Source organism: Cryptomeria japonica, chromosome 6 (genome assembly GCF_030272615.1).
Source record: "Cryptomeria japonica chromosome 6, Sugi_1.0, whole genome shotgun sequence".
NCBI lineage: Eukaryota > Viridiplantae > Streptophyta > Pinopsida > Cupressales > Cupressaceae > Cryptomeria > Cryptomeria japonica.
The window spans coordinates 550,172,579-550,186,452 of NC_081410.1; the positions used below are offsets into that span (position 1 = coordinate 550,172,579).

General features: G+C 33.6%; 1 protein-coding gene across 1 annotated transcript; it reads right to left on the bottom strand.

Annotated features, from left to right (window-relative positions):
- Positions 1-5,631: 5,631 nt before the first annotated feature.
- LOC131029050 (cytochrome P450 76C2) lies at positions 5,632-7,554 on the bottom strand. Its single transcript, XM_057959446.2, has 2 exons — positions 6,578-7,554; positions 5,632-6,477 (listed from the first exon to the last, which is right to left on the bottom strand). The coding sequence occupies exons 1-2, from the start codon at positions 7,484-7,486 to the stop codon at positions 5,845-5,847; spliced, it is 1,542 nt and encodes a 513-aa protein (XP_057815429.2). The 5' UTR covers positions 7,487-7,554; the 3' UTR covers positions 5,632-5,844.
- Between the last annotated feature and the right edge of the window lie 6,320 nt (positions 7,555-13,874).

The window sequence follows — 13,874 nt, forward strand, 5'->3', positions numbered from 1 at the left end:
CTGCAATTCATCCACCCTCTTCCATCTTTAAGGAATACAATTTCTTCCTCAAGAAAATATGATTTAATAAATATTTCGCTTGATACATTCCACCAAGCTTAGTTCACAGCTTCTCTGCAGAGTTTTCTTCATGGACATTGATCAGAACAGAGTCTACTAGGCACATTCTAATTACACCCTTGGCTTTTTGGTCCAAAACATCATACTAAGCCACTGCAGTAGGATTTTAAGGTCTTTGGACATTCGCATCAACAACATCCCACAAATCTTGATCTATTAGCAGATCTTCCATCTTTAGCTTCCACATCTTAAAATTGGTTCCATTAAATTTCTCCACCTCTATTCTCCCTAATGAACTTGCCATCTAAAACTCTTTGCAACAAGATCAAAAAGTGTCTTATGCACAAGCTCCCACTCAAATCTAGATTAGTTCATAAAAACCCAACAACCCACAACTAAAACCAAAGGTGATCAAGCTCTGATACCACTTGTAAGGAAGTTAAGTGGCGAAACAACTTCCTATACTAACCTTGAGAGGAGGGTTATGCAAAACTTTTACAGATTGTCACAACAGTTACAAAAACTTAACAAAAATACTCATAAACAACATTCATATCACAACACGATGATTTACGTGGGGAAAACCCTTTCGGGAGAAAAACCCCACACTCCAAAAGAAACTCAATATATTATTCAGCAATCAATTACAGATTACAATATACTTCCAGAGAAATCTCTTCATAGGAGTACCACTAAACAGAGATTCAAAGGTAACTCAATAGCCATAAGACTCTTTCACACAACCTCTATCTCACGCACCTCATATATAGGAGATACAATACAAGAAACCATCAAACGGTATTACAAAACCATGGGCTAAAACCACCCAATAAAGTATATCCGACCTTATCTCCAATCTATATGCCTTATGACGTGTTAAAACACACATCAAAACATGTCCCTCCCTTTTACAACTCATTTATGTGTCCGATGCATTTTATATTTCCTATTTCAGGAGTCCAAACTTTCAGAGGCCATAACTTGTGATTCGTGTGTCTAATTGACGAATCGTTTGAAGCACCGAAAAGATCATAAAGTGCTTTATCACATCGTAAACTGCTACACCATTTATTCCCACTTATAAAGTATTTTGGAGGGTCTAAAGTCCCCAAAATTAAGTTTAAACCTTTAATCGCACCCTCCAAAACATAAACTTTAATATCTACAAAACTAGTTGTGATCTTGCAACGAAACTTTACTGAAACGCTTATCTAACCAACCACAAGCTTCTTGGATAATTTTGTACCATTATGTGCTCAAATGAAAACTTACTATAAATAGTAACCTCGTGTAAGTGCAAGGTTGAGGCACCATTTTCGCAACAACATTTGCTTGGATTGCGCTTAAGGATGGGATTCTCACAAGTGCAAGGCTTTCTCACATGCTAATCTCTCCTCCATTTCATTGTGTTCTCCATAATATTGAATTGGAAACAGTGGATAATCTTCTTTTAAATTGTCCTTTGCATACCAATACTAGTCATGACTTTGTCTCAAACTCCATTGGTTTGGTCCATTTTGCTCTAAATTAATCATGATTTTTGAAGTATGTCAGAGATTGTATAAGGATTCCTTCTTTTCTTCTTTGTGGGAGGTTGCACCAACTATTCTCATCTGGAACTTATGGTGGGAAAGGAATAGGAGGATTTTTAGGGGAGAAAAGAATAATGTCTCTCATGCAATTTTTGATATAGAGAAGTCTATTTCAGAGGTTGTTAAAGCTCATACATCAATATCCAAAAATTTAGATTCTCCTTTTACCACTTGGGATGAATGGAAGGGAATTTATATCCCCTTCAAAGGCATCCTTTTAAATAATCCTAGTGGGAAGAGTAGGAGAAGAGATGTTAAATGGAAACCTCCTAATTACCCTTTTTGGATAATGGACTTTGATGAAACTGTCAAAGGTAATCTTGGCATCTTAGGGGTGTGTTTTATTGTTCGTAACTCCAAGGGTGTAATCTTAGTGACAGGTGCGGCTAGGATCCCAAATACTACCAACAATGTGGCAAAAGCAACAAATTTAGTGTATGACCTGTGAGTGGCGTGTGAATATGGGATTAACAATCTAGTGATAGAAGGAGATGCCTTGAATATTATTTGAGTTCTCAAGAAATTTAAAACTCCTAGTTGGAATGTTAATTACATCCTTAAAGAGACTTCGCTTCTTCTTCCAAAATTTCAACCGTATTCTATCTATCATTATTTGAGAGAAGCAAATATAATGGAAAATTGTCTCGCAAATAGAGGTTATGGATTCGCGCATGGAAATTTTTGGTGGGGCTACAGAGATATTCAAAACGACATCTCTTCGGTATCAATTGCTTGAGAGAAATCAATTTGAATTCCCTCAATAATTTGAATTTCCCTAACCTATTTGTTTTATTGCAGGACCTAATGGTAAAAAGATGACCCATCCCCTCAACGAATAGCTCCTATTAGCATTTGGCCACGTGTCCACTCACAGCTCATCTCCCTGTTATCTCTATTTGATGATTTTCATGGTGGCACCCATTTTGGAAATGTGCCCTTTTTGGTATCATCCATTACATTTGGCAAGTTTTTGTTATTGCATGGTACCATTTCAAAAATCTGAAGGACTTGGGAAGGATGATCTTCCATGTGAAATGTGCTTAGAAGGGTATGTGGCATGTCTTTCCTAAGCATGTCATTTATAATCCTTACCATATTGTATCCTTCCCTTGTGAGAATTTATTACCTTCTTCCATCATCACATGCTAAGGCTTGTGTGTATCCAGGGAATATGGGCTTTAACAGTGTTGCATGCTTCATTTTTGGCCCACTTCTGGGTTTGCAAATTTTCTTTCATATCTTTCTCTGCAAATCTAGGGCTCTTTGAGTTCTCTCTACACTTTACTGTCTGCAACTTGAAACTCTGCTTTGGCTTTGTCTCCACAGAGAAATGGAGTACAAGCTACTTAATCAAAAAATTATTGTTCCATTCTCTAGGTGGGAGTTTCCAACTTTCATCTCATTCACTCCAGATTACATGAAACAAATTTTGTCCTGGGATAGTAGAAAAATTCTCAATGCTATCATCATTATAGTAGAAGAAGAGGTAATATATCCTAAGGCTCCCCAAAATATCTACCTTTCCTAGGTGGTTTCCATTTTTCTATTTAATGCATTTGACATTATTCAAAATGATGGGTCTTTGTTGCTCAAGTAGCATCCCAATTTATCAAGAATGACTTTTTTCCCCATGATAGTCTAAAAAGGGTAGTAAAGAAATATGATCTTTTCAATGGCAAAGGCTGGGTGGGGGTATTTTACCTAGGAATTTTTAAAAAAAGAAACCCTAGTATGTGAAAATCTATAATACCATGAAAATCACCTTGGATTCTAATAATTACAAATTTTTTGAGGGGGAGTTGAGTGACTTCTCTGAAAATGCCTCCTTTCTTGAAGCTTCCAGGCCTTTTCCAACTTGTTCTATGCCCTATATCGTCTCACGTGACACCACCCTTTGGCCCCAAAACTAGTCATTATCCACTCTAAAGATTGCCCTTGTAGGGGTCCGAAAGATTTATTTGTTGGATTTAGAGTAGGTGAATCACAAGCCCTATGTGATGTTGGACTTAGCCTAGGCAGTTCCCATGCACACAAGGAATTTCACTCCAAAGAATGCTAGTATAGGGGTACGAAAGAATTTGTTGTGGGTCTTCAAGGGGAGGAATCTCAGAAAGGGGGTGGTCTCAGTATTGGCGGCTCACAGGCTCAAAGGGATTCGGTGAACGATGAAGGTGTGGGGGAAAATAAACCCCAAATCTGATGGTATGTTGTGATTCGTCTGCCCTTTTTCTCATGTGTTTTGCTTTAGATTTTGGTTTTGGATTTTGTCCCTTATATCTTATGGTGAAGCTCTCTTTGTTAAGGTTTAAATGCTCTTCATTTTTGTTAAGATGTCCTTGCAGATTAAGCATAGCTCTCTACTTTTCCAAATTTTGTTACCTCAATCTAGGTAGTTGATGTAGATTGAGCTTGGCTCTCTATCTTTATAATTTATATTTTAGTTAGGAGCTATAGCGGGTCTGGGTTTTGTAAGAGCTATGCTCTCCTTATCTTGGTTCGGGTTGCTTTCTTCTCCACTAGCTCTATTTCTCAAGATAGTCACAGATGGAGCTAGGCTCTCTATGTTTTTGACTTGTTTTCAAACTTAATAATCTCTTTTTTATATGTTTCTTTTAATTAATATAATATCTATGTGCTTGCACTTTACCTTAAAAAAGAACCACATTATATTTAGCAAGTGATTTGAGGGGTATGAAAGTCCATCTAGAGGACATGGTAGGTAACATTCAATTAGCTCTATAACTGCTTCTTGTCATTATGGGAAAGTTAATGATATTCTTAGCATATGAAGATTAAAGATTTACTTTCTCCAAGTGAAAAATATATTCTCTTATCTATGATAAATATATTACAATAATATTCTCATTAAAACACTATTTATAAAAGAAAAACAATCATCAATGTCGTGTGATGACTAGTGAGAGGGATTGAAATGTTATATTTTGAGCCAAATACTTTGAAAAGGAAATGATCAAGATAGTAATTATTTGTATGGATATATATTATTTGACATTGGTTTCCTTCTTGACTTTGGTGACCTAGATTTCCTATAAGTAATCTCTAAATGCTTCAACTTGGATGAAGGAAACTACTGTCAATTTCTTTGTGTTGTAGTTTTTGTCTCTACATCAACATACAAAAATGCTAGATATCAACTTATAGTTCCTTGACCATATTTTGAGGTCCATCTCTTGGCAACCTCGATAACATCATAGTCAACATACAATAATTATTAAATTGGATAGTTTCAAATAGAGGATCTTCATTAGAAGGTGCATGGACTTTCACTTGTCAATGGGGTTCAAATGAAGGTATTTTCTTGGAAAATTTTGACATTTGAAGCAATACAATATGGGAAAGGGCCTATGAACAAAGGTCCTTGATTATAATCACAATAATAATAAAAAGTTAGTATGAGAAGAGATTTTGTATGATCACAACCCTTAGAGTAAGCTTTCAAAAACAATATTTTTTATATTTGTTGTTTAATTATTATATTAATATTTGTTTTCTATTAAATATATATTTCTAGCAAATATAAAGGTCTATGTTTGAGACATGTGAAAATATATGTTATATAGTAATGTCATTGTTTTAACAAAATACTAAAAAAATAGATATATTTAAAAAATTATGTAGAATGAAAAATATTTTTAAATTAAAATTAATGTAAATTTTAGAAAATTGTAACAATTTTTTTTTTTAAATATTCATATTTAGATATCAATATTATTGATCTGTATTTAAGAAATTTAAAATAATCATATCTATATTTTGTATCTCTCAAGTTCCCAAATATATTACATTGGGAGAGGCCCAAACCTTTATATTGTGTATCTCAAGTTGTGTATTATGAAAAATATTGATGAATAAAATACTAAAAAGTATAAATAAGAAACCAAAAAATGTTAAAAATAATGAGTCCAATATAAACATTAAAAAGATATATGAGAAACGTGAAATGTATATGAAAGAAATATTATCTAATGATTGAAATTAAACGATCTTGAATTATACCATGGGATCACACCACACGACTTCATATCTAAAGAAAAGGTTCAATGATAATCCTAATAGAATTTGAACCTTAATGACAAGAACAACAACACCACAACTTAATCATCATCCTTAATTTTTACACACAAAATAAACAATTTAGACATTGATAATGTGGACTGGTTCTAGGGAAGTACTAATATAGGCTGTGTGGCAGGCGTGGTGTGGGGATTGCTTGCAACTCTAGACGCTTCTTCAACACAATTCCAAACACGTCGCTCATGTCCATTTCCTCCACACTTATTCCATCAGGAAGACTCCAGTCGAAGGAATGGATCAGCGAAGCCAAAATCAAATGAACCATTTTATCAGCTAGAGGAAGCCCCACGCATATTCTTCTTCCTGCTCCAAGTGGTATGAGATCAAAATCCTGGCCTTTAAAGTCCATCTTACTTTTCTCATCCTCCAGAAATCTCTCTGGCATAAACTTAGAGGCCTCCTTCCACACTGCAGGATCCCTTCCTATTGCCCACACGTTCACCCAAATCTGCGTGTCTTTGGGGATCACAAACCCCATTATTTCACAAGAGCTGTCCGCTCTGTGAGGGAGCAGAAGAGGCGCAACTGGGTGCAAACGAAACACTTCTTTCACCACTGCACGGAGATAAGGCAGATGATCCATATCAGATTCTTCCACTCTTCTCTCTCGACCCACAACTTCTTCCAGTTCTGCTTGGGCCCTTTTCATTGTGTGTGGGTTATGAATGAGTTCCGCCATTGCCCACTCTAGTGTCGCACCTGTAGTATCACTACCGGCCACCAAAAGCTCCTGCCCACATAAGAAAAGTGGCCAAAATAAACAACCCTGCTGTTTACATTGAGGCCAAATAAACTTTGAAATATGAGAAAAAAAAACTTCTAATACTTACAAAAACTATTGATCTGATTTCGGTAAGAGATAGATCGTGATCTCCCTGATCTCTCAGCTCTAGCAAGGAGTCCAGAAAATCCTTTCTCGCCTCCCTTTCATTACCCAATTCTGTGCTGCTTCTTGCCAATCGATTGCTTATGAATAGATCTAAGCAATGTTGAGCACGCTTTAACTCGACTCCTATCTTACGGCCCACACCATGGAGATCCAGAAACCCAAGCCATGGAAAAAAATCAGCCAAATTAGGTTTTTGGCAAAGCTTTGCCCATGATGTAAGAGCGTTGGTGAGCTCAACACAATCAGGATTACTGGGATCGAATACCTTTGTACTAAATATCATATTACCTATCAGATTCAGGCCCGTGCGATTCATTGTAACCCCAATGGGCACACTCTTTCCCTTCACACAGTGCTCCTCGAAAATTAATCGAATCATTTCGAAGACTGAATCTCTTCTAACATGATGAGAAGCTTGGAGTTTCTTGGGAGACAAGAACTCTGTAGTGCAAATACGTCTGAGTTTCCTCCAGTAGGGTCCGTATTGACCCCATATTAGTGAGGACTTGTGGTAAGAAAGTACCTTCATTGCCTGTATGAGGGTCCGCCCGGCAAAGTTATGGTCATGGGTTTTGAGCACCTCCTTTGCCATGGCAGAAGTTGAGACCACAACGGTTTTCTTCATGCCAAGAGAGACTGTCATCAACGGGCCATATTGACGAGAGAGGGCAAATAGTGAATCGTTGGGTTTTTTGCCCAGCTGAAAGAGGTTTCCTACAACAGGCCAGGCAGGTGGTCCGGGTGGAAGAGGAGGCATTTTGGTTTTCCTTCTCCATAGTAAAACAGATAACAAGAGCAAGATACAACTAACCAGTACAGAAAACCAATACACGGGTGAGCTATATTCCATCTAAGATAAGCTAGGGCAAACCTCCAGCAATGAGATATTGCTCAAATCTGGAATAATAGGTGTGGAATATTTTTTGAAGGGTATTTTCTATCTATTTGTACACTCCCTCGCATTGCCCCCATAAACAGCCAGCATCCAGGGTAGGGCCAACGTTGCCGGCTATTTTTTGGCCATGTAAACGAGATGATCTCTCCGTGAATTGCGAGATGACGATCAAGTTTAAATAGCATATTTTAAGTTTCAATTTCATGGGATCTCTTCGAAGAAACAATATGAAATCATATTTATTTTTTAATAAACATTTAAAATGATCCACTAAACAAACCAAAACTTTCTTCGCTGAACTCCGGCCTGACCAATCGAAGCCGGTGATAAGTTTCTTCTTCATTTGTCGTATTTTTCTTGACAGGAAGTGAATACAAATGCCAGGAAAAAACGAATGCGTACAAACTCCTCACTCATTACAATCATTGGACGTGGTTTACAATACTTTCCACTGGAATCATGCTTTTGCAAGTCTTTATAAAAAATTCAGTCTGGTGAGTATCTCATCTTTGGTTTTTATGGATCATATCATTTTGCATGTCCTTTATGTATTGAAGTATTGAAAATAGTTAGTTATACCTATATTCTTGTTCTCCTATGCTTTTGTGTTTTATTGTATTTGCTTTAATTTTTTATTATTATATATTTATTGTTATATTAGATATATTGATAAATGATAAATTTTATTTAAGGATTAGACTTTTTCATATCATATAATCGTCTATGTATTTATTCATGTTACACAATTTTATAAATATTGTCTTGATCCATTCTATATCTACATTTTTTTCATACATTTATTACATCTATATCAATACATATTTTAATGTATATGATTTTGATGTTAATTTGGTCTTTTTTATTAATGTGCAAGGTCATTTTTATGGTTTTCAGATTGAGGAATTGCATTCTTCATGTCATATAGAGAACCAAATTGTTGAATATTTCTTCAATTTTTACTTGCACCATTGTTATCCAAAGTACACTAAACATAACTTTACACAATATGTCGTCATGTCTTTACAATTAAAGGAATTTATTGCATTCAATTTAAAAATTCAAATACTAACATCTATCCTTTCAAATCATCCAAGTATTATCATTCACATTTAAGGGTAAAAATTATTTTAGCCCGTACGCGTAGGTGAGTTGGCTTGGGTGGTGGGTTTGCTCCCCATTGGTCTTGGGTTCGACTCCCTCTCGGATTTAAGAGGGAGGACTGGTTGCAGGCTCTGGATTCTCTCCCTAGGGGACTAGTCTCGCCTCAGTTCGCCCCTTTCTGGCCCTAACTTGGCAATAAAACTAAGCCCAAGGTAAGGCGGGTTGGGTCACTGGACTGGGTCGCGGGGATACCCTTGGCGTACTGGAAAAAAAAAATTAGTTTGATGTTGTAAAACAAATCAAGATTTACACAAGTACCATACGATCATATGCATGTGTTAAGTGTTGTTTTCATTTCCTTATACATAACTCACTAGTTGAACTTGAAGAACAAGTTCTCTAGCGATAGAATGACAAACCTAGTAAGGCATTTCTAAATAACGCTAGCATTCAAATATAAGAAAGGTGTAGAACAAACAAAGGGGTAGAGTAGAAATAAATTTTTCAAGAAAACAACATAGAAAAAATCTACATTGTGTAGGGTTTATTCTTCACTTCAAAAATGAATCTATGAATATAGACTTGAGACTTGTGGACTTGACCTTAGAAGAAAAAATCATCAAGGGTTCCAAGGCATTTATTGAAGGAAATATCAAATTTCTTGAGTAGATTTTAGTTTGATTCTTTAGATTTTAGCAAAGCTAATAATTGTTTTCTCATAGAGCTAAATACAATCCTCGTTCATACATACTTTTCTAAAGTAGTTATTGAAATTAGTCCAATTTACCAAACCAAACTATTATTAGATCAACCTAGATCACACCTAAGATGATACTTTTTTACATTTTGGTGATTTTTTTTAATCTAGCATGAACTTTCATACTTCTTAGGTTTTATTATCCATATTAGGTTTTTTTATAGATACGTTTTTTATAATTTATATATATTTTTAAGTCAAATCTCTTTTTTGTACCCTTGTTATTTATTGATCTAACATTCTTTTCTTTAGTGTACTAGGTGAAGAGCATCGGTTACCTCCCATGATCCAATTACCATTCACTCTTTTATCACCCAACCCCACAATTACTAACTTTAAAGAAACTAAAAAAATGATAACTAAAAGCCCATTAATAAATTTCACATGTACCAATAGCTGCCCACTTTACCCTTAGTAGTTAGAACTTTTGGATTTTAAATGGAGTTGTGAAACTTTATTGGTTCTCATAGCACACAACTACTATAGAATTTGTGCATAAGTATTTGCTATTTTGAGGTGGTTTTAGTGTATGATTATTTAGACATATTTAATTAAGTATTAGGTGACAATTTGAAATGACCATTTTTTTACCCTTGTGTGTATAATGGATCCCATAATGTGTTTTGTTGCTACCTAGAAGCTAGAATCATAGCTATAAGAAATTAAGTCACATACAAAGACCATGATGCAACAAATCATGTCAAGGTGTTGATCAACACAATCAAGACAATTCAAATAGACTATATAGAATATTGTGTTGTCTCTTCCAATATTGAAAGTTTTTATGAGGATCCACAATATAGTGTTTTTTATTAGGCTTACAAAGATTGTAGTACTTCCTCTAGTGTTTATTTTGGACAATAAAGACAAACTCACACTTTTGGAGGTTGGTCACAACGAAGGATGGAAGAATCTCCATATGTCTCAAGTTAGCTTCTCACTTTGAGATGGTGTCTTGTTTGACAAGTGTTTTTGATGTTTTTGACCTTTTTTTTTTTTTTCCTTTTTTATCTTTCTTTATTTGTGTTGATAAATTTAAAGAAAACATGTATAATGAAGGTTATGTATTAAAGATAGGTTTTGTATTTCATATTTAACTCAATATGGATTATTGTCCAATACGTTTTAAAGTATATGATTGACTTATCCTAAGAGCATTGCATCACTTATTGAAGGTATAATCATCTACATTTAAGAATTTCAATTTTAGATCTAGTCTCGCTCTCAAAAGGAAAGGTTTCCAATTCAATTTATATTTTAATTAGGGTTAATTCCAAACCTAGGGTTTGACCTAAAGTAAACCCATATCCACCACACAATTTCCCTTATTTTTGGTGTGTAGGTGATAGATTTGAGAGCTGCAGAAGATGAATCGAGTGCAGATGAGACAAAGAAAAACAAAACTGGATTTTCTAGATTTTCTGGAGACCCTCAAGTACCAAGGTCCTATCAAGGGACTAAGGTGCTCCGAGACGACTAGGTTGCTCATACCCTCTTGGTCCTGAGAATTTATAACAATCTTCTAGTAGAAGATTTTGTGCCTCTTCCTAATCCAGAAAACATCCCACTTGTCTATCTTGTAATTTACAGGACTAGGTCGCTCCCACCCTCTTGGTCCTGACAATTCAACCTAAATTATCAACTATAGGTTCTAATCCATTTTCCATTCTCAAATCTTTCTCTATAGCTATGTGAAATCTAGAAAATCTTGTCATTACTCTTTTGGTCCAATTCCTCATTGTTTGTCCTTATTCTAACATTACAATTAGAATAGAGTTTCAACTCTCTAAAAGGGGAAACAAAAAATAGTAAATCCGATCAGAATCTCAACCCTCTTCTCTAATTGAAAAGTGGCTAGATCTAGTGGGTTTACTTTACTCTTCTAAATTTAAGGTTGATCTTGTGAAGCTGGTGGTTTTACTATACTAATTGGTGAAACCCTAAATTCACCACCTTACATTGCTCTTCTAGATCCTGTTCTATATTTTTTTAAATCCTATTAGTATTTATACATCTTTATTGCATCTTCTCATGAACCCTAGATTGTTGAATATAGTTTTGATTCTACATTATAGATTATCATGGTCATTTATCTTTGGTTTATATTCCTTCTTCGTGTCACTAGCTCTAATATGTTTATACTATTTCTAACATATGACCCTTTATTTTTTTAACGTACTGATGAAATTTTATCATATTAAGGTCATCATATTATCTGTTAAAAAATTAAACCATATCATATTTTCATTTTATTCATTCAGGGATTTTGATCATCACTTTCCCTTTTCTATCAAATACTCTTACCATTACTATGTGATTATCACACATTACATTATATTCTGTAATAAGTGATGATAATGAGCTTGATACAAATTCCATTCTACTTTTGAATATCTTTCATTTAGATGATTAATTTTATGCTACGTATAATATGAAGGGCCCATACATGCAATATACTTATATATATTTCAGTCCTAAAGATGACATGCCATATAATTAAGGTACATATCATGATTTAATTAAAACTCGTGATACTCTTTCTACATGTCGTGATGATTCTATGTCCATAGATTCATATTCTTGTGAGAGTATACCTTCTATTATACATGATGGTGCGCTTCATGAGAATAATTATTCTACATCTCATCTAGAAATTATGGATTTTTCTAGTATTCTTTTATATATCTACTTAATAACTTGCATATAATGGCATGCATATTGACAAAACTTCATTACACTCACAAGTGGGTACTAATAATGTGTCATTTCATTTCCCTACATTATACAATCCTTAGTGAGGAGTATGATGATTATGATAGTTCTACATATTTATATTCACAAGTGAAATCATTTTTGCTTTAAATAATTGTAAACATTTATACAATGTCATCTTACATGTTAGTGGTTTTATACTCTTCTTCAAAGGTAAATTTCAATAATATTTAAATACATTTTGATTTCTTAATGTTTTCATAATAAATTTTAATTTTACTTTAATTTATTGCTTTCTCTAACCATAATTTAAATGAGTACAATATGGAGTTAATGGATTTCTTTCATAATTCATTTATCAATCTTTATTCTCTTACTATCCATATGTATTATATATAATTATATATACACCTACTTTTCATTATGCACATTGGCATTATAAGAATAGAAACATTAAATCCAAACACAATGTTTAAGAGCTTATAGAAAAGGGACCATAAGCATTAAACAAAACTATGAGAACAAAACTTGCTCAATTAGTATATATAAAAAAATAATGTACCTCAAGAGATTAATGTTCTTCATTATAATGCACCATATATTGAGGTTACACATGACATGAAAGATTAAGTGTTAGATATGAGAGATAAAATCATTTATTAGATATTCTTAACATTACTCACCATATTCTATGTTTCTTTTGTTTTCATAATGTGGCTTTATATTTGTGTTCCAAAGTTCCTTGATAATATATAAATTATCTACAAAATATCATTAGTGGTTACATTAACACAAGTAGCTTATGCCATTTATGAATTGCATTTTGTATAAGTTATATTTTATAATTATTTCTTATGTCTATTATGTAGTGAAGTCTCTTACCTATTCCTTCATTTATCATCTATGTCATTATACTATCATCCTTTTTCATTACATCTTTAATGTTGTGCATTTTAAACTTATTCACCTTCTATATTTAATTTCATGCCCATCTTCCCATTTGGGTATTTCAATTTTCACTTTTTGTATAGCTGACATATTTCCTCATATTCTTATTGAATTTTATTTATATGCCTATTCTTGTTTTACCTATGACTTTTCCCAATTGAGTTTCTCTATTACCCTTTTTTCCTAATTCCCTCACATTCTTGTTACCTATTCTTAATATGTCTATGCATGTTTTATCCTTTTTTTAACTATGGTTTTCACTTGGGTTTCTATATCACCTATTTTTCTATCCTTTCATGTCTAGTTTTCAAAACTCATTGATGACAAAAAATATCATAAATATTCTTCAAAAGATTTTGATATTCTTGATGAATGCTTTATTAATATTTTATAACATTTTCAAGCCTATCAAAAGAATCTTAATCATAATTACAATTAATATATTTCACCTCATACTTTCAATGTTGAAGACCTAATCCTCTACTAGAAAAAATGCAATATAATCACTCTAACTAGAACCAAAACAAAATGTAGCACAAATACAAGCTAATTAATCTTAACTAGAACCAAAAGAAAATGTAGTCCTAACATGCAAAATCTATCATAACCCTCCCTTATCACTTTTAATTTGATGCAATTTCTATTATATCTTCTTTTGGTTGAACTATTGAATATGGTTGAATAAATATTATAAAAGGTTAAATAATGGACCCATATACACACTTGGAGAATATAATTTAAATAGGCATTATTTATTTTTCCCATTCCCAATTATGGCACATGTTGTAGGAGGAATTAGAAGCTTCTAGAGGAATCTTCATTCTT

Bases quoted from the DNA above. Each gene is read 5' to 3' on its own strand.
- LOC131029050 (XM_057959446.2), bottom strand. From the start codon at position 7,486: ATGGAATATAGCTCACCCGTGTATTGGTTTTCTGTACTGGTTAGTTGT. The intron at 6,478-6,577 runs GTAAGTATTAGA...TTATGTGGGCAG, and splicing joins AAATCAGATCAATAGTTTTT to GAGCTTTTGGTGGCCGGTAG.